Genomic DNA, 22,025 nt, shown 5'->3' on the forward strand with positions numbered 1-22,025 from the left:
TCTCCAGTTTAATGGGACAGAGACAAACATCAATGCACCAGATGGAGATGGAGCAGTAACTCACACAGTCTCATCTCTCACTGCTGGAACTAAATACACATTCAGTCTCTTCTCTGTGTTTGAGAACATCAGAAGCAGTGGACGACAACTCACAGCGGTCACTGGTAACAAGTTTAACTTCACCAGTAGCTATGTTTAAGGGAACAAATATTTTGGTAGTTCATTTTGTTGATTCTAGTGATGTAAAAGCATCTGTAAAAAATGTACTTCAGCAAATATCAAAATGTAGAACAAGATGAAAATGTCAAATTAATTATAAAACCTCATTTAACTTAATTTACTGTCCTTTTTTTCTCTCCCAGCTCCCCAAAATGCAGAAAGCTTCAGACCATCAGCACAAGATGAGACCAGTATCACTCTGCAGTGGAATAAAGTCAACAACAATGTCAGCTTTGTTCTCCAGTTTAATGGTGCAGAGACAAACATCAGTGCACCAGATGGAGATGGAGCAGTAACTCACACAGTCTCATCTCTCACTGCTGGAACTGAATACACATTCACTCTCTTCTCTGTGTTTGAGAACGTCAGAAGCAGTGGACGACAACTCACAGCTGTCACTGGTAACAAGTTTAACTTCACCAGTAGCTATGTTTAAGGGAACAAATATTTTGGTAGTTAATTTGCTTGATTCTAGTGATGTAAATGCATCTGTAAAAAATGTACTTCAGCAAATATCAAAATGTAGAACAAGATGAAAATGTCAGATTAATTATAAAACCTCATTTAACTTAATTTACTGTCCTTTTTTTCTCTCCCAGCTCCCCAAAATGCAGAAAGCTTCAGACCATCAGCACAGGATGAGACCAGTATCACTCTGCAGTGGAATAAAGTCCACAACAATGTCAGCTTTGTTCTCCAGTTTAATGGTGCAGAGACAAACATCAGTGCACCAGATGGAGATGGAGCAGTAACTCACACAGTCTCATCTCTCACTGCTGGAACTAAATACACATTCACTCTCTTCTCTGTGTTTGAGAACGTCAGAAGCAGTGGACGACAACTCACAGCGGTCACTGGTAACAAGTTTCATATCATCAGTTTTTTATAAACAACATACATCTGAATAATGTTGTATTTTCTATTGCCCCATAAACTAAGCATTATAATCTCTTTTCAAGTCCTGAGATGTTCTTTAATTAAAGAATGGTCTTAAAATTAAGCTGCAAAATTGCGCCTTCAACTGACTTCTCTCCAAAGCATAATCATCACTGAAATGTGAAATAGACATTTTGATGTTAAAGCTTTTATGCACCGTGTTTATTAAATTGTTCATTGCTCAATTTTGTCTCCCAGCTCCAATAAATGCAGAAAGCTTCAGACCATCAGCGCAAAATGAGACCAGTTTCACTCTGCAGTGGAATAAAGTCAACAACAATGTCAGCTTTGTTCTCCAGTTTAATGGGACAGAGACAAACATCAGTGCACCAGATGGAGATGGAGCAGTAACTCACACAGTCTCATCTCTCACTGCTGGAACTGAATACACATTCACTCTCTTCTCTGTGTTTGAGAACGTCAGAAGCAGTGGACGACAACTCACAGCGGTCACTGGTAACAAGTTTAACTTCACCAGTAGCTATGTTTAAGGGAACAAATATTTTGGTAGTTAATTTGCTTGATTCTAGTGATGTAAAAGCATCTGTAAAAAATCTACTTCAGCAAATATCAAAATGTAGAACAAGATGAAAATGTCAAATTAATTATAAAACCTCATTTAACTTAATTTACTGTCCTTTTGTTCTCTCCCAGCTCCCCAAAATGCAGAAAGCTTCAGACCATCAGCCCAAGATGAGACCAGTATCACTCTGCAGTGGAATAAAGTCAACAACAATGTCAGCTCTGTTCTCCAGTTTAATGGGACAGAGACAAACATCAGTGCACCAGATGGAGATGGAGCAGTAACTCACACAGTCTCATCTCTCACTGCTGGAACTAAATACACATTCACTCTCTTCTCTGTGTTTGAGAACGTCAGAAGCAGTGGACGACAACTCACAGCTGTCACTGGTAACAAGTTTAACTTCACCAGTAGCTATGTTTAAGCAAACAAATATTTTGGTAGTTCATTTTGTTGATTTAAGTGATGTAAAAGCATCTGTAAAAAATTTACTTCAGCAAATATCAAAATGTAGAACAAGATGAAAATGTCAAATTAATTATAAAACCTCATTTAACTTAATTTACTGTCCTTTATTTCTCTTCCAGCTCCCCAAAATGCAGAAAGCTTCAGACCATCAGCACAAGATGAGACCAGTGTCACTCTTCAGTGGAATAAAGTCAACAACAATGTCAGCTTTGTTCTCCAGTTTAATGGGACAGAGACAAACATCAGTGCACCAGATGGAGATGGAGCAGTAACTCACACAGTCTCATCTCTCACTGCTGGAACTGAATACACATTCAGTCTCTTCTCTGTGTTTGAAAGCGTCAGAAGCAGTGGACTACAACTCACAGCTGTCACTGGTAACAAGTTTAACTTCACCAGTAGCTATGTTTAAGGGAACAAATATTTTGGTAGTTAATTTGGTTGATTGTAGTGTTATAAAAGCATCTGTAAAAAATCTACTTCAGCAAATATCAAAATGTAGAACAAGATGAAAATGTCAAATTAATTATAAAACCTCATTTAACTTAATTTACTGTCCTTTTTTTCTCTCCCAGCTCCCCAAAATGCAGAAAGCTTCAGACCATCAGCACAAGATGAGACCAGTATCACTCTGCAGTGGAATAAAGTCAACAACAATGTCAGCTTTGTTCTCCAGTTTAATGGTGCAGAGACAAACATCAGTGCACCAGATGGAGATGGAGCAGTAACTCACACAGTCTCATCTCTCACTGCTGGAACTGAATACACATTCACTCTCTTCTCTGTGTTTGAGAACGTCAGAAGCAGTGGACTACAACTCACAGCGGTCACTGGTAACAAGTTTAACTTCACCAGTAGCTATGTTTAAGGGAACAAATATTTTGGTAGTTAATTTGGTTGATTATAGTGTTATAAAAGCATCTGTAAAAAATCTACTTCAGCAAATATCAAAATGTAGAACAAGATGAAAATGTCAAATTAATTATAAAACCTCATTTAACTTAATTTACTGTCCTTTTTTTCTCTCCCAGCTCCCCAAAATGCAGAAAGCTTCAGACCATCAGCACAGGATGAGACCAGTATCACTCTGCAGTGGAATAAAGTCAACAACAATGTCAGCTTTGTTCTCCAGTTTAATGGTGCAGAGACAAACATCAGTGCACCAGATGGAGATGGAGCAGTAACTCACACAGTCTCATCTCTCACTGCTGGAACTAAATACACATTCACTCTCTTCTCTGTGTTTGAGAACGTCAGAAGCAGTGGACGACAACTCACAGCGGTCACTGGTAACAAGTTTAACTTCACCAGTAGCTATGTTTAAGGGAACAAATATTTTGGTAGTTCATTTGGTTGATTCTAGTGATGTAAAAGCATCTGTAAAAAATCTACTTCAGCAAATATCAAAATGTAGAACAAGATGAAAATGTCAAATTAATTATAAAACCTCATTTAACTTAATTTACTGTCCTTTTTTCTCTCCCAGCTCCCCAAAATGCAGAAAGCTTCAGACCATCAGCACAAGATGAGACCAGTATCACTCTGCAGTGGAATAAAGTCAACAACAATGTCAGCTTTGTTCTCCAGTTTAATGGGACAGAGACAAACATCAGTGCACCAGATGGAGATGGAGCAGTAACTCACACAGTCTCATCTCTCACTGCTGGAACTAAATACACATTCACTCTCTTCTCTGTGTTTGAGAACGTCAGAAGCAGTGGACGACAACTCACAGCGGTCACTGGTAACAAGTTTAACTTCACCAGTAGCTATGTTTAAGGGAACAACTATTTTGGTAGTTCATTTTGTTGATTCTAGTGATGTAAAAGCATCTGCAAAAATTGTACTTCAGCAAATATCAAAATGTAGAACAAGATGAAAATGTCAAATTAATTATAAAACCTCATTTAACTTAATTTACTGTCCTTTATTTCTCTCCCAGCTCCCCAAAATGCAGAAAGCTTCAGACCATCAGCACAAGATGAGACCAGTATCACTCTGCAGTGGAATAAAGTCAACAACAATGTCAGCTTTGTTCTCCAGTTTAATGGGACAGAGACAAACATCAGTGCACCAGATGGAGATGGAGCAGTAACTCACACAGTCTCATCTCTCACTGCTGGAACTAAATACACATTCACTCTCTTCTCTGTGTTTGAGAACATCAGAAGCAGTGGACGACAACTCACAGCGGTCACTGGTAACAAGTTTAACTTCACCAGTAGCTATGTTTAAGGGAACAAATATTTTGGTAGTTCATTTGGTTGATTCTAGTGATGTAAAAGCATCTGCAAAAAATCTACTTCAGCAAATATCAAAATGTAGAACAAGATGAAAATGTCAAATTAATTATAAAACCTCATTTAACTTAATTTACTGTCCTTTATTTCTCTCCCAGCTCCCCAAAATGCAGAAAGCTTCAGACCATCAGCACAGGATGAGACCAGTATCACTCTGCAGTGGAATAAAGTCAACAACAATGTCAGCTTTGTTCTCCAGTTTAATGGGACAGAGACAAACATCAGTGCACCAGATGGAGATGGAGCAGTAACTCACACAGTCTCATCTCTCACTGCTGGAACTAAATACACATTCACTCTCTTCTCTGTGTTTGAGAACATCAGAAGCAGTGGACGACAACTCACAGCGGTCACTGGTAACAAGTTTAACTTCACCAGTAGCTATGTTTAAGGGAACAAATATTTTGGTAGTTCATTTGGTTGATTCTAGTGATGTAAAAGCATCTGCAAAAAATCTACTTCAGCAAATATCAAAATGTAGAACAAGATGAAAATGTCAAATTAATTATAAAACCTCATTTAACTTAATTTACTGTCCTTTATTTCTCTCCCAGCTCCCCAAAATGCAGAAAGCTTCAGACCATCAGCACAGGATGAGACCAGTATCTCTCTGCAGTGGAATAAAGTCAACAACAATGTCAGCTTTGTTCTCCAGTTTAATGGGACAGAGACAAACATCAATGCACCAGATGGAGATGGAGCAGTAACTCACACAGTCTCATCTCTCACTGCTGGAACTAAATACACATTCACTCTCTTCTCTGTATTTGAGAACGTCAGAAGCAGTGGACGACAACTCACAGCGGTCACTGGTAACAAGTGTCATATCATCAGTTTTTTATAAACAACATACATCTGAATAATGTTGTATCTTCTATTGCCCCATAAACTAAACATTATAATCTCTTTTCAAGTCCTGAGATGTTCTTTAATTAAAGAATGGTCTTAAAATTAAGCTGCAAAATTGCGCCTTCAACTTAAAAAGTTATTTTAGTTACACTGTAGCAGCAGCACTCTTATCAACAGCAGTTGCCAATGATAAAAATATTTTATTAGTTCTAATAATCTTGAAGGAACATGAGTAAATGCATGTTTGTATTTGTCTGATCTTGCAATAATGGAAACTATCAGTCATTAAATATCTATTGTCAGCAACAACACTCAAAGAGTCACAAATGTCTTGAGATAGATGTTTATACATATTCATGTACATGCATTCTGTTTAATCACCTTAAATAACTTTGATACTGACTTCTCTCCAAAGCATAATCATCAGTGAATTGTGAAATAGACATTTTGATGTTAAAGCTTTTATCCACCGTGTTTATTAAATTGTTCATTGCTCAATTTTGTCTCCCAGCTCCAATAAATGCAGAAAGCTTCAGACAATCAGCACAAGATGAGACCAGTATCACTCTGCAGTGGAATAAAGTCAACAACAATGTCAGCTTTGTTCTCCAGTTTAATGGGACGGAGACAAACATCAGTGCACCAGATGGAGATGGAGCAGTAACTCACACAGTCTCATCTCTCACTGCTGGAACTGAATACACATTCACTCTCTTCTCTGTGTTTGAGAACGTCAGAAGCAGTGGACGAGAACTCACAGCTGTCACTGGTAACAAGTTTAACTTCACCAGTAGCTATGTTTAAGGGAACAAATATTTTGGTAGTTCATTTGGTTGATTCTAGTGATGTAAAAGCATCTGCAAAAATTGTACTTCAGCAAATATCAAAATGTAGAATAAGATGAAAATGTCAAATTGATTATAAAACCTCATTTAACTTAATTTACTGTCCTTTATTTCTCTCCCAGCTCCCCAAAATGCAGAAAGCTTCAGACCATCAGCACAAGATGAGACCAGTATCACTCTGCAGTGGAATAAAGTCAACAACAATGTCAGCTTTGTTCTCCAGTTTAATGGTGCAGAGACAACCATCAGTGCACCAGATGGAGATGGAGCAGTAACTCACACAGTCTCATCTCTCACTGCTGGAACTAAATACACATTCACTCTCTTCTCTGTGTTTGAGAACGTCAGAAGCAGTGGACGACAACTCACAGCTGTCACTGGTGAGAAGTTTCATGTCATTAGTTTTGTATGAACAAACTATATCTGACTGTTGTGTTTCCTCTGTCCGATATAAATTCAACACTCTAATATATTATACATTTTAAAGACAGTTATTTGGATAAAGTTTTCATTCATTAGATTTTTCTAAATGTTCCTGTTGCTCATCAGGCAATTCTAGTTAACTGCAACCATTTTATCATCAACAGCAGCTGTAAACAGCAGCAACAACCTCTTTTCAATTACAGTGAGCTCAAATAAATATTAGTCAAACCATATTTAGGTTTTTTATTGATCCAAGTGATTCCAATAAATTGACAATTCTCTACGTTTTTTTGGAGGGAGATGTGGTTTTCATTTTATGATCACCATTAATATGTATGTAGCTTTTTATAATGAGCTCTCTCCCGAACAAGATGCTAAATATAATGTGCAGTAGAAATGATGCAGCTTAATACTTGTGAGTTATATTTATAACATTGCTCTTTACTCTGTTTTCCTTTATTAGCTGCACTGAATGCAGACAGTTTCAGACCATCAGCACAAGATGAGACCAGTATCACTCTGCAGTGGAATAAAGTCAACAACAATGTCAGCTTTGTTCTCCAGTTTAATGGGACAGAGACAAACATCAGTGCACCAGATGGAGATGGAGCAGTAACTCACACAGTCTCATCTCTCACTGCTGGAACTAAATACACATTCAGTCTCTTCTCTGTGTTTGAGAGCGTCAGAAGCAGTGGAGTCAACATCACTGCAATAACAGGTAAAGTCTTATTTCCTGAAAGTGTAGTTTATTTTAATTTCAAGGCAAGTTCCTTTTTTGAAACCCTTCCGTAGATTTGTTTAGCAGTTAAATAGATCATGCTGCCATTATAATAGATGTCATAAACAGACACTGAACAACAATGTAAAGAAATTAAAGGGTGAAAGGAGAGCTGTCCAGACTTCTCTCAAACCCCAACTTCTAACCCTCAGTCTAAAGATGCGACAATAGAAAAGACCAAAAACTTAAAAACACTGCAGTGGATATATTGAAAATAAATAGATAAATGGAACAGTTATGTGCAGAGTTAGCTATAACTTATTCAGATGAACAATAGCAGCGGGGACAAAGCTGTTTCTGTTATGCTTTGTCCTGCAATTAGGGACAGCAAACCTCCATCCAGAGGGAAGAAGCTGCATTTCCCACGTAAGAGGTGATATTCTTCATTTAACCCTTAGGGGTCAAGGCTGTAATTGGCTGTTTTTGACTACTTTTGATTTTACCTTTTCTATTTCACCTCAAAAACTGTTTAATACAGTCATCTTGACATGCCATATTTACACATTAGACCTACAATCACAGAAAAAAGAAAGAATCTGAGCAGGAAAAATTTTAAATTTTCACTGTTCACAGGGAGCACTTTCCTGTTTTTTATATTTTTAATGTTAATATGTTTATTCAATGTTAATTTAATGTTTAATAATGAGAAATGAGGATTTTTTTGTTTTAATTCTTTGTTGGTTTGAGACCTCCTGTCTTCATTTCCTGACTCACATTGGATTTTGGTTTCCTCAGTTATATGATAAGCCCTTTTAACTCGAAATCCACCATCTTGACACATTTGTATGTTAAATCCCCTGACCCCTGGCTGAGTTTGGCTGTAACATAAGTATTACTAAATACCACAACATTTCTCTAACTACATATGTTTGTAATTGTTCCAATAGCAGAAAAGCAGAAAAGCCTTTATCGGTTTGATATCCATCCTTCCATTCATTTTCTATACTTGCTTAATCCGGGGGGGATCTCACAAGCATGTTCCTCGTCAGCATAATATTCATAACAAAGTGGCAGGTGCTGTTCACACTATGATTTTACATAATCAAGGCTATGGACACGTGGAAATAACATCTGCCCTTCTGTTATGAATGTTATGCTGAAGAACTTGCCCAGACTTGTTTCTTACATGACTTTTAGAATCCTGTTTTACTGACATGGGGACACCTTGGCTCCTCAGAGAGAATGTTATTCAGCTGGAAGGTTGGTGGTTCAGTCCTCAGGGTGTCAACATATATAAGCTATCGAATCTGCCATTGGGAGACACACTGGACTGGTCATTACTTTGATATCAAAAATAAATTTTTCTCTTCCAGTATATTTTGTGATAGTTTGTAATAATACTTTATATTTATGTCCCAAAGAACAATATAAGTGACTAGGTACAAGACTGACACCCTGTGCAATGTTGCGTGAGAAATGTGTGTGCTTTCAAAAGAAAACAGGTTTGTTTTAAGCACATCCTCATACCTCTCTGTGAAAGCATTTAGGGAGGAAGTCGGTGGCAGAAAAATCTATGTTCATGCTGGTACTTCCTGATTTCGTACCAATCATCTTTGTCAGATGAACATATCTTCAAACATTTGCAGCAGCTTAAACAAAGTTCAGACAATATCTTTGCAGCACACTTTAACTGATTCTCAGTGGAGGAAGAAGTGCTGTATTTTCAATGAGAAAGAAGTAAAGATATAATGGTATGTATGTTCTACAGCTACCACATTTAGAGGAATTTGTATTGAGTATTGAGCAAATTGGTTCTTATCCATGTGTCGAGTTGGAGATTTGGTTGGTTAAAGTTAATTACAAGGTGGAAGTTTGAGCAATTTGAATTAATTAAGGTTATTGATCTTTTTAAAGGTGTAACTCATGGATTATAAGCTGATCTACTTTGTGCTCTCAGGTTAGTTGCTTATTTCTTACTTTATTGTTTTATGTTTTCTTTTCTTTTAAAGCCACAACTCAAGCAGTCTTCAGTGGTGCATACACTGTTATTTTTTTTTGCACAGTGTGGAACTGAGACAGAGGGTAAATTGAAATGGCAAAGAAAATATTTATCGGTTGTAAATGTTTTATTGAGGGTAAGATTCGTCTAATTGGTGAAAGAAAGAAAGAAAGAAAGAAAGAAAGAAAGAAAGAAAGAAAGAAAGAAAGAAAGAAAGAAAGAAAGAAAGAAAGAAAGAAAGAAAGAAAGAAAGAAAGAAAGAAAGAAAGAAAGAAAGAAAGAAAGAAAGAAAGAAAGAAATGGATAAACCTAGATTGGGACATCAACTTCTAGACACAATTCTAGATATCAGTTTGGAGCCTTTAATAAATATGTTGTTGAATACTGTACATACAAACCCATCATATTTTTAGCTAATAAAAGATAAAGAAATAAAGATAGTTGAAAGTCTGAATTAGTAAAAGTTCACTTTTTTTGTAGTATGATTTAGAATAATTAATGGCATTTATCAGCGTGAAGAATGATTTCAAAATATTTCACAAGCTTTCAAACTGTACACTGTCCAACTATCCATCTATTTTGTATACACACTTAATCCAAATGAGGATGACGTACCGTAACTGTACACTAGACTTGAAGGGTTGGCTTTCATTTATTTTATCATGCCTTCAGATTACTCCAGCCTTCTTAAACTGGAGATTAACCTGAAAACTGATTTTAGCAAACATTTTGAAGGATGTCTCAAACTCTCTTAATGCTCATCTGACAGAACTAAAAAATCCAGTTGTCTGTAACACAACAATGGACTGAAAGGGACCCCTTGTCATATTTAATTGATGTTGATTAAATATGATGAGAAGGTGAACATAAGTTTTCAATAAAAATATCATTTATGGGGTATATGTAGATTTGTTGCACAAAAGTTTAAAAAAAGAAATTCTAAGTAAGGACATCTGTACGACCTATATATTATTTTGTTATTTTGTTGAGCTACCCGCTTGTGTTTTCTGTTGAGTTTACGTCCCCCTGTTTTCAATGCCCTCAACACTCCCTCAGTATATAGACTCCTGGTTTTCTGTTGACCTCTGTCAGAACATTGATGTTCTTGCTTCTATTTTCAAGTTTCCTGCTATTTTCATGTCAATATCTCTAGCCTTCTGAGTTTCCTGTGTCCCAGTGTGCTCTATGTGTTCAAAACCTTCAAGATAATTTCCTTAAGTCTCTGGAACTCTTGACAGAATGTTCTGACCACAGCAGGACCCAGGAGACATTTTTAGCCAAACCTCTCCACAGCCTCAACAAGGAGAGTTGATAACTCTTTTTGAGTATTTTTGCCAGATGGCAGAGAGGACAGAGCAGGACCAGCTCCAAAGATCTCAGCAGAGACCCGAGCTCCTCCATTGCTGGATGTCCGGCTATCTGCCTGATTGTCCACCAGAAAGCTTCCAGGTCCTCCATCACTGGATATCAGACCGCCCTCCTCGTTGTCCTCCTGAGAGAGTCCTTGTCCCTTCGTCTCAGGACTGTCACGGCTGTGGAATAGGCAGAGTAGAGTGATGGTGTTAATCCGGACAACGTGAAGAGGTCAACAGGGATATCCAAGGAACTTGAAAGAGGCAAGGTTGCACTGAGGAACAAAAGTAAATGCACAATGAGTCATACAATGGTTTCACTAGAATCACTGAAATAACACTGAGAGCCTAATTACAAGACAATCTGGCGAAGTATGGAGCTCCTGCAGGTTAAGAGGCCAGCACTAATGAGCGCAGATGAGCAACAGGTGTGCTGGCAGGAGCAGTCCGAACTCTGCCTTGGACGTCCTGGATACCTTCTCGGCCCCGTCTGAAATTCAGTACACAACAACAATACCACAACCAAGTGCATCGTGACAAGGACATTCTGTCATCCACGGGTGGAGCCTCTGCCTTGCCATTCCTGCCTGTTGTTGGGGATCAAGCTGGAGCTGATAAGTTATTAATATTCAGAAAAATTATTGATGAAAGCTATTACCTTTGGGGCACCACTGAATTATGTCAGAAGCTAATAACTAAAACCGAGTATCAGACTCAAAATATGTTGGTCTATACGTGTCTTGGACAGATACGACAAATACAGAGCATATATGAAGGCTATGAATCCAAGCACTGATATTCCCAACCAGCAGCAGTTCTCACAGTGAAAAAATACACAATGACTACAAAAACAACTTCTCCTTTGAAATAGTAAAATAGCATTTATTAAAGTTGGTACAATGATTAAATCAATGGTACTTTCATTAATAAACACTATTGTCTACTAAGCTAAACCTATGTTCAATATAAATAAGCAGTGGGAGAAAGACCATTAGTCTGTGTGTGTACATTTATGTGTGGACATGTATATTGAAGAAAAAGGGAAGACTGGCTGGTGTGACCATGTGCCGAGTAAGTTACTTGTTAGCCAGAGAAGCTGCAATAATGGGTATACGTAACCAATGTGAAACCTGGAGATTTCTGGTCTCTTGTATATCATTTAGCGAACAGCAAAATTATATACAACAGAAAGAGCATGCAGGGTGGGATATTCAAATCTCTGTCTGGTTTCAGACTTCAAGGGTTAATTTGTGACTTGTGTTCAAAGGTGCCAGGTTAAACAAAGCAGGGTGGTGAGTTTGCATGTAAGATCACAACTAACATCAACTCAACTAAAATTAACCACAGTTTCTCAACATTATCCCCATAACAACTGAGAAAAGACCAGTCAATACAATTTACTTTCAGAACAACGGATGTCCTAATCTTAGCTGTGTGGCACTGATACTAATGCTAATGTCCATGTGTGTGTTCTATTGTTACCACACAATGTTCAGTCCTTAAAGAAAAAGGTTGAAGGTGAAGTTGGGGAGGTCCCCAACACTGTCACTAAGTTGTCTTTTATGTATTTATTTCTTGCAAGAAATGTCAGCTAGTACTACAAAAAGTATGCAAGTCTGCAGAGTGAGAGACAAATGGCTGCCGCTGCAGGGAGTCTTTATACACATGAACTGGGCAAGATCACACTATGTTCCCACCAAGAGACCTTGCCCAAAGATTCTTAGCTCACAAAGCGTCCTTTGTTGTTGAACAACTTTCATAACAAACATATAAAACTTTCCCATGTGGAGAGCTAAGACAATGCATGTATTAATTTTGCATCACACTGGTTCGTTCAGCCTACTGCCTGTCCTTTGGAGATGTCTCTGCTTGGCCATCAGGACACTTTTTAAACTTTTGGACCCTATTTATTGGCCCTTTATCTGGACCCTATTTTTTTTTTTTTTTTTTCTGGGAAGTCTAGTATCCATCACTTAGATATGGGGATTTGTTATTTGTGTCTTGGTTCCAACTAATCAACTAATCAATTAGTGGTGCACATGCTGACAGCATATACATCAAAACTAAAGGGCATAAAAATATCAATGGGGCTCATCATCAGTGGATGTATAAGAACGAAGGCTGAGCATAACTAAAGATTCAGTTTTGTTTATACTGTAAAATAATTTATAATTAAACTAGCTTCGATTAAAAAGGATGTTTCATTTTGTAAAATGTTGTGACTTCGCCTTCTCTCCCCTTGTGTCTCTTCATTGACTCATGAGCTGGTATTTCACGTGGGAAGGACAAGGTCACGGGGAGGAATTGAGGAAAGAAACTGAATAGGGAAAGATGAGTGCACTCAATCGTGTTCAAGGTCAGATTTTTCCTTCTTTGTTTAATTTTGTTTTTCTTAGGAGTGCTGCTCAGTGTTGCAGTTGCCCAGACTCGTCAGTACTACTTTGTAAGTTCGCAGCTGAACTGGACAGATGCTCAGAGTGCCTGCAGGCGTGACTTCACTGACTTGGCCACCATAGAAAACACTGCTGACGTCTATGCTGCTCTTAACACCACATTTAACTTTACAGGTGAGTTTTTGACAGTGGATTTATAAATGTATAAATGTAATATTCTTAAATATCTGCCTGGGAACATCCACTTTCTTGAAAAACTTTATCATTTTCATAGAAAACCAAGAAATACAATGCTGGTTGTCACAGAAGCTCTTTTATATATTTCTAAACAGGGAAGGCTTGGATAGGTCTGCACGATGACTTGTTAAACAGCTGGAAATGGTCCTTAAATGACAGCAGCTTCTATGGTGAAGGAGACACAACATTCAGAAACTGGTATACGGCGGGTGGTCAGCCAAACAATCTTGGTGAAAAACAGTACTGTGTCAGACTTTTAAGTGGGAGTCCATACTTTGGCCAATGGGATGACTTTGACTGCAATGTGGCACATCGCTTTGTGTGCTACAATGGTAAGTTTTCATAGCACAAGAAATAACACATTCATTCATCTTTTTCATCATATATATCTTTTTTGTGACATTTCAGCAAACATTTACAATTTTGCTGTGTGGAAATGATACAAACGATTAATTCATCTAACTGATTTATATCTTTTAGTCCATCCTGTTGCTGTTGATTTCTGCCTGTCGATATCTTTACAGGTACAGTAAATGGCTCATCATCATTTGTCATCAATCAAACCTTATCATTGACTTGGACTGAAGCACAGAGATTCTGCAGGGAGAATTATGTCGATCTCGCCAGGTACAGTTAACATTAATGAAAGATATCTCATGCATTGCACAATACACACAAGGTTTGATGCATTCTCTTCATGAAATCTTTCTCATCTCACAGTGGAATCATTAGATTAAAGGACCCTTTTTATTGTCCTTGAACTACTTGCAAAATTGCTCATGTGTTGTTTTCTAATTATTTCTGTTTTCAACTCAAGTTTTGTATTTCTGTCTTGAATTTTGCTTTAAGCTGTGGCACAAGTATCATAATTGTTGGTGGATTTATACATTTTTTAGATAGTTTCAAGTACAGAGGCAACTTAAAGTGAAGGGATGGAGTAATGGGGAATAAATATGTTTCTGTTTGCAGTCATTGTTGTAGTTCCAAGCACATGCTGCAGATGATAATTAATTGTTTTAGCTCTTAAACTGTTCCCATTGGTAATGGTGGAGAAGTGGACCCAAATGCTGAGCAGCAGACTGGAGGGAGAATGAAACTTAATTAGAAGTTCATTAAAGAAACATAAACCAAAAGTGCTGCCGAGCTGGAAGACCATGAACAAAACTGTGAAAACTAAAAAACTAAATACAAAACAAACCAGAAGGCTGTCACGGTTTATGTTCTGTTCCATGTCTTGTCTTGTCATTTCCTGTTTTATTTTGAAAGATCACTGACCTTCTCCTCTCGTTTCAGGTATCTTGCCCTTCCTCCTGTGTCAGGCGTCTCATTGTCTTCCCTAATTCCCAAGTGTTTCCACCTGTTCCCCTTTGTCCCTCATGTGTTCAAATAGTCTGCGTTTCCCTTGTCTTGTGCCAGTATGTTGTCTACGTTCGAACATCGTTACCAGCCTTTGTCTTGGGCCTCGATCCATAGTTCCATTAGCCTGCAGTGAGCGATTCTCCTGCAGAGCTATCTTGAGTTGTAATTTATTCTTGTTCCTAGCCTTAGTTTATTTATTAATACGGTAAGTTTTCATAGCCTTGTTTTTCAAGGAGTGCTTTTTGTTGCAACCTTTCATAGTTGCCTCCATTAAAGGAGAGCTTTGAGTTTATCGTTAAAGTTTCCTCTTGCCTCTGATTTGTTAAGAGTGCGTCTTTTGTTAAATCCACCTCTTTAGGAGAGCGTGTCTTTGTTTAATTGTTCATAGCTTTTCTCTTTTCCTCCCAGTTTGGAGAGCTTTATGTTTTAACTTTCATAGCTGCGCTCGTCCTCCACGCCATAGTGACTGAGGAGAGCACATAGGTTTTCACAGCCCTTTACTTTTCTCTGCCTGGAGTGCTGTGTGCTTTGTCAAATAATAAAACCCTCTTGGAATCCAAAAGAACCTGCGTCTGTGTCCTGAGTCCCCTGGTAACTGACAAAGGCGAAGGAGACAAATGATGAACAGACTACCAAGAAAACCTAGACTACGATAACAGAGAGGATCTGACAAAGAGTGAACTTAACAAAGGAGTACATATACTGACGGGAACTAATGAGGAAGTGGCTATTTACCATGAGAGTCACTAAAAATAAAAAGACCAACAGAATAAAATCTCATTTAAACCAACAACTCAATAACACAAAGAAACAAACAGAATGGAAGCAAAACACAGACAAGACAAGAATATTGTTGCTCCCCTTTTTTTACGGATGTTTTACCTCCAATTATTAATTAGTCTTATTCAGAGCTTGCTGAACGACAAACATATGGAGAAAAATACTGCAATATTATTATCAATATTTTCTTTACACTCCAAAGTACAAGTCAAATTCGTGGAGGACCCAAAAATAATCAAACTGTTTTATTTGTCCTTTTAACTATAGTTTGTTTATGCATTCAGCAGACGCTTTCATCCAAAGCGACTTACAAATGAAGATATAAAAAGCTAACAAACTACATAGATGGAACCCACTAGTCCGACTCTGTCAGAGGTGACAGAGTAGAGACAGAATGCAGGTATAGAGGGAAGTGCAGAAAGATAAAGTGCAGAGATAGAGAGGGTAGGAAGGTAAGTGCTAGGATTGGAGAATTGTGACATTGTGGCATGAAAGTTTTCAGTGGACTTGTTTGTTTCTGTTGGCTTTCGTTTTCCTTGATACTGATATGCTGCTCTTTTCCACTCAGTATACGAAATCAAACAGAAAATACCACCATCACAGACCTAGCAGGAGGAAGCTTTGTGTGGATTGGTCTGTATCGGCAAAAAGAGTGGTCTGATGGCAGCAACTCTCTGTTTCGACACTGGGCTGCCAATGAGCCAAACAATGGTGAACATGAATGTGTTGCTGCATCATTCGCTGACTCAGGGAGATGGTCAGACGAGAACTGTACCCAGAGTTTACCGTTCATCTGCTACAGACCAAGTAATGTTTCTAATTTCTGCCCTCACATACGACAAAGATGTTCATTGTTGTATTGAAGTGGTTTAAAATAAGAACAACCTGATTTTTAATGCGAAAATCTGAAAGTTGACGTTTACATTTTTGGAGAGAAAATGTTCAGAGCTTACATTAGTTAGACAGTGTACGTGGAGAAGAAAAAGAAAGAAAAACGCTGCTAATTATTTTCAGTTAATATTCCTTCTGATCATCCTAAATGCTGTTAATTTACAACAATAACAATACATTTTTTGGTGAATGCTGTCCATTCATAAAACGGTACAAAATGTTGTGAAAAATAAGCTTTGGACTCTTTAGCACTTTGAATTATTCATTCAGGAGCTTTGAATGTAAAACCTAAAATAAATAACAAATGTTATAGATGGAAATTAGAAACAGTCTCAGGATCACAGCTTCTATTTTGGTAACACAAATCGGTGCAATGAGGTACACAACATATTGCTTAGTCATTAGGGCACAAATGAGGAACAGATGAGGACCTAACTGAAGAAATTGATTATTAATGTTGTCATGTCACGTTTTGAGTTTTGTTTTGTCTTGTGTCGTTTTCAGGTTTTAGGTTTATTTCTTGTCATGTTTTTTCCCCTGTCACGTTAGGTTCACTCAAGTCACTTGTTTTTGATTCACAGCTGCACCTCATTACCAATCACCTCCCCACAGTATTTAGTTTCCAGGTTTCCCTCTGTTCAATGCAGAATCCTTACCTCACCTTTCATGAGCCAAGTTCACGTTTGCTCAAGTCTTGTCTTGTCAGGTCAGGTTTTTGCCTAATTTACCACAGTCATAGTCTTGTCTTGTTTTGTTTGTTTCCATAGTTAGAGATGTCTGGTATCCGGCTCAGCCTCCTGAAAGAGGGCTATACAGTAGATATTGAAGAGTTACCAGAAACATTAAGTTTTGATTGGTAAATTGATGCATTTTAAATTATATTACTGACCTGCCTCTTCATTAGAATTCTGGATAAACTCTGAACTACACAAAGTTAGTAATGACTCAGTCATCACTAATTACTGAGTATAACAGTTCTTGATTTTATTACATTCAGAATACTTGATCATTAATTCTTCAGCACTGACTGAATATTAGATGTTTGCCTGTCTAATAGTTGCTACTTTTTTGTGCCTCAAAGTAAAGTATTGTATCATACTGATACACAGACACAGTACGTACCAGTAGTCATATGATTAATTGAAACTTATTCATTAGCTAATCGTTACCTAATGATTCATTTCCATCCCAGTCTGTTCTGGTAACTCCTTGACATCAACTGTATAACCATCCTTTAGGACTTGTTAGGGAGGTATTTATTAATTATTCATAAACTATCCAGTCATTCCTGATGAGATAGCCATGTCATTTTTGATAAGCTGACTTTGACTATTCAAAGTCCTCGAGGGTATGATTGGTTTACAATTCTGTAATTAATAAATTATTCACTATACGTTAGTTCCTTCCTAAGAAAAAAATTGTGTTCCTTATTGTGTTGCCAGTATTTCTCCCTCATGTTTGAAGTAAAAGTGAGAAGTTTAATGTCCTTTGCACTTTCAAAGCCAGATATGACTAAATCTGATTTGACAGACTCATGGTTTACTGCACAGTTGTTGGCATTTTAATGTGATTTATGCTTTTTACAATAAGTTAGCCTCTTTATTTCAGTTCCACCGAATGCAGAAAGCTTCAGACCATCAGCACAGGATGAGACCAGTATCACTCTGCAGTGGAATAAAGTCAACAACAATGTCAGCTTTGTTCTCCAGTTTAATGGGACAGAGACAAACATCAGTGCACCAGATGGAGATGGAGCAGTAACTCACACAGTCTCATCTCTCACTGCTGGAACTAAATACACATTCACTCTCTACTCTGTGTTGGAGAACGTCAGAAGCAGTGGACTACAACTCACAGCTGTCACTGGTAACAAGTTTAACTTAATCAATCTTTTGTGAACACCATACATCTATACAATGTTGTATCTTCTATTGCCCAATAAACTAAACATTATAATCTCTTTTCAAGTCCTGAGATGTTCTTTAAATAATATGTGGTCTTAAAATTTGGCTGCAAAACTGTCTTCCACTTAAAAAGTCATTTTAGTTACACTGTAGCAGCAGCACTCTTATCAACAGCATTTGCCAATGATAAAATGCTTTTATCAGTTCCAATATTCTTGAAGGAACATGAGTAAATGCATGTTTGTATATTCGTCTGATCTTGCAATAATGGAAACTATCAGTCAGTAAATATCTATTGTCATCAACAACACTCAAAGAGTCACAAATGTCTTCAGATAGATGTTTATACATATTCATGTACATGCATTCTGTTTAATCACCTTAAATAACTTTGATACTGACTTCTCTCCAAAGCATAATCATCAGTGAAATGTGAAATAGACATTTTGATGTTAAAGCTTTTATGCACCGTGTTTATTAAATTGTTCATTGCTCAATTTTCTCTCCCAGCTCCAATAAATGCAGAAAGCTTCAGACCATCAGCACAAAATGAGACCAGTATCACTCTGCAGTGGAATAAAGTCAACAACAATGTCAGCTTTGTTCTCCAGTTTAATGGGACAGAGACAAACATCAGTGCACCAGATGGAGATGGAGCAGTAACTCACACAGTCTCATCTCTCACTGCTGGAACTAAATACACATTCACTCTCTACTCTGTGTTGGAGAACGTCAGAAGCAGTGGACTACAACTCACAGCTGTCACTGGTAACAAGTTTAACTTAATCAATCTTTTGTGAACACCATACATCTATACAATGTTGTATCTTCTATTGCCCAATAAACTAAACATTATAATCTCTTTTCAAGTCCTGAGATGTTCTTTAAATAATATGTGGTCTTAAAATTTGGCTGCAAAACTGTCTTCCACTTAAAAAGTCATTTTAGTTACACTGTAGCAGCAGCACTCTTATCAACAGCATTTGCCAATGATAAAATGCTTTTATCAGTTCCAATATTCTTGAAGGAACATGAGTAAATGCATGTTTGTATATTCGTCTGATCTTGCAATAATGGAAACTATCAGTCAGTAAATATCTATTGTCATCAACAACACTCAAAGAGTCACAAATGTCTTCAGATAGATGTTTATACATATTCATGTACATGCATTCTGTTTAATCACCTTAAATAACTTTGATACTGACTTCTCTCCAAAGCATAATCATCAGTGAAATGTGAAATAGACATTTTGATGTTAAAGCTTTTATGCACCGTGTTTATTAAATTGTTCATTGCTCAATTTTCTCTCCCAGCTCCAATAAATGCAGAAAGCTTCAGACCATCAGCACAAAATGAGACCAGTATCACTCTGCAGTGGAATAAAGTCAACAACAATGTCAGCTTTGTTCTCCAGTTTAATGGGACAGAGACAAACATCAGTGCACCAGATGGAGATGGAGCAGTAACTCACACAGTCTCATCTCTCACTGCTGGAACTAAATACACATTCACTCTCTTCTCTGTGTTTGAGAACGTCAGAAGCAGTGGACGACAACTCACAGCTGTCACTGGTAACAAGTTTAACTTCACCAGTAGCAATGTTTAAGGGAACAAATATTTTGGTAGTTAATTTGGTTGATTCTAGTGATGTAAAAGCATCTGTAAAAAATGTACTTCAGCAAATATCAAAATGTAGAACAAGATGAAAATGTCAAATTAATTATAAAACCTCATTTAACTTAATTTACTGTCCTTTTTTTTCTCTCCCAGCTCCCCAAAATGCAGAAAGCTTCAGACCATCAGCACAGGATGAGACCAGTATCACTCTGCAGTGGAATAAAGTCAACAACAATGTCAGCTTTGTTCTCCAGTTTAATGGGACAGAGACAAACATCAGTGCACCAGATGGAGATGGAGCAGTAACTCACACAGTCTCATCTCTCACTGCTGGAACTAAATACACATTCACTCTCTTCTCTGTGTTTGAGAACGTCAGAAGCAGTGGACGACAACTCACAGCGGTCACTGGTAACAAGTTTAACTTCACCAGTAGCTATGTTTAAGGGAACAAATATTTTGGTAGTTAATTTGGTTGATTATAGTGTTATAAAAGCATCTGTAAAAAATCTACTTCAGCAAATATCAAAATGTAGAACAAGATGAAAATGTCAAATTAATTAGAAAACCTCATTTAACTTAATTTACTGTCCTTTTTTTCTCTTCCAGCTCCCCAAAATGCAGAAAGCTTCAGACCATCAGCACAAGATGAGACCAGTATCACTCTGCAGTGGAATAAAGTCAACAACAATGTCAGCTTTGTTCTCCAGTTTAATGGTACAGAGACAAACATCAGTGCACCAGATGGAGATGGAGCAGTAACTCACACAGTCTCATCTCTCACTGCTGGAACTAAATACACATTCACTCTCTTCTCTGTGTTTGAGAACGTCAGAAGCAGTGGACGACAACTCACAGCTGTCACTGGTAACAAGTTTAACTTCACCAGTAGCTATGTTTAAGGGAACAAATATTTTGGTAGTTCATTTTGTTGATTCTAGTGATGTAAAAGCATCTGTAAATAATCTACTTCAGCAAATATCAAAATGTAGAACAAGATGAAAATGTCAAATTAATTATAAAACCTCATTTAACTTAATTTACTGTCCTTTTTTTCTCTTCCAGCTCCCCAAAATGCAGAAAGCTTCAGACCATCAGCACAAGATGAGACCAGTATCACTCTGCAGTGGAATAAAGTCAACAACAATGTCAGCTTTGTTCTCCAGTTTAATGGGACAGAGACAAACATCAATGCACCAGATGGAGATGGAGCAGTAACTCACACAGTCTCATCTCTCACTGCTGGAACTGAATACACATTCACTCTCTTCTCTGTGTTTGAGAACGTCAGAAGCAGTGGACGACAACTCACAGCGGTCACTGGTAACAAGTTTAACTTCACCAGTAGCTATGTTTAAGGGAACAAATATTTTGGTAGTTAATTTGGTTGATTCTAGTGATGTAAAAGCATCTGTAAAAAATCTACTTCAGCAAATATCAAAATGTAGAACAAGATGAAAATGTCAAATTAATTAGAAAACCTCATTTAACTTAATTTACTGTCCTTTTTTTCTCTTCCAGCTCCCCAAAATGCAGAAAGCTTCAGACCATCAGCACAAGATGAGACCAGTATCACTCTGCAGTGGAATAAAGTCAACAACAATGTCAGCTTTGTTCTCCAGTTTAATGGGACAGAGACAAACATCAGTGCACCAGATGGAGATGGAGCAGTAACTCACACAGTCTCATCTCTCACTGCTGGAACTGAATACACATTCATTCTCTTCTCTGTGTTTGAGAACGTCAGAAGCAGTGGACGACAACTCACAGCGGTCACTGGTAACAAGTTTAACTTCACCAGTAGCTATGTTTAAGGGAACAAATATTTTGGTAGTTCATTTTGTTGATTCTAGTGATGTAAAAACATCTGTAAAAAATCTACTTCAGCAAATATCAAAATGTAGAACAAGATGAAAATGTCAAATTAATTATAAAACCTCATTTAACTTAATTTACTGTCCTTTTTTTCTCTTCCAGCTCCCCAAAATGCAGAAAGCTTCAGACCATCAGCACAAGATGAGACCAGTATCACTCTGCAGTGGAATAAAGTCAACAACAATGTCAGCTTTGTTCTCCAGTTTAATGGGACAGAGACAAACATCAATGCACCAGATGGAGATGGAGCAGTAACTCACACAGTCTCATCTCTCACTGCTGGAACTGAATACACATTCACTCTCTTCTCTGTGTTTGAGAACGTCAGAAG

The 22,025-nt window shown here is 37.5% G+C and overlaps 1 protein-coding gene across 1 annotated transcript in view; it reads left to right on the plus strand.

Moving 5' to 3' along the window:
- Positions 1–8,944: 8,944 nt before the first annotated feature.
- The window catches only part of LOC140281491 (receptor-type tyrosine-protein phosphatase eta-like), a 43,242-nt gene continuing 30,161 nt past the window's right edge, over positions 8,945–22,025 (plus strand). Inside the window, exons 1-2 of the mRNA XM_072375922.1 lie at positions 8,945–9,035; positions 9,199–9,241. Coding sequence (XP_072232023.1) covers positions 9,208–9,241 — 34 coding nt within the window. The 5' untranslated portion in view covers positions 8,945–9,035; positions 9,199–9,207. The remainder of the gene's footprint in view (positions 9,036–9,198; positions 9,242–22,025) is intronic.

The sequence above is a fragment of the Leuresthes tenuis genome, unplaced genomic scaffold, assembly GCF_036924035.1.
Source record: "Leuresthes tenuis unplaced genomic scaffold, fLeuTen1.0.hap1 SCAF_22, whole genome shotgun sequence".
Lineage (NCBI taxonomy): Eukaryota > Metazoa > Chordata > Actinopteri > Atheriniformes > Atherinopsidae > Leuresthes > Leuresthes tenuis.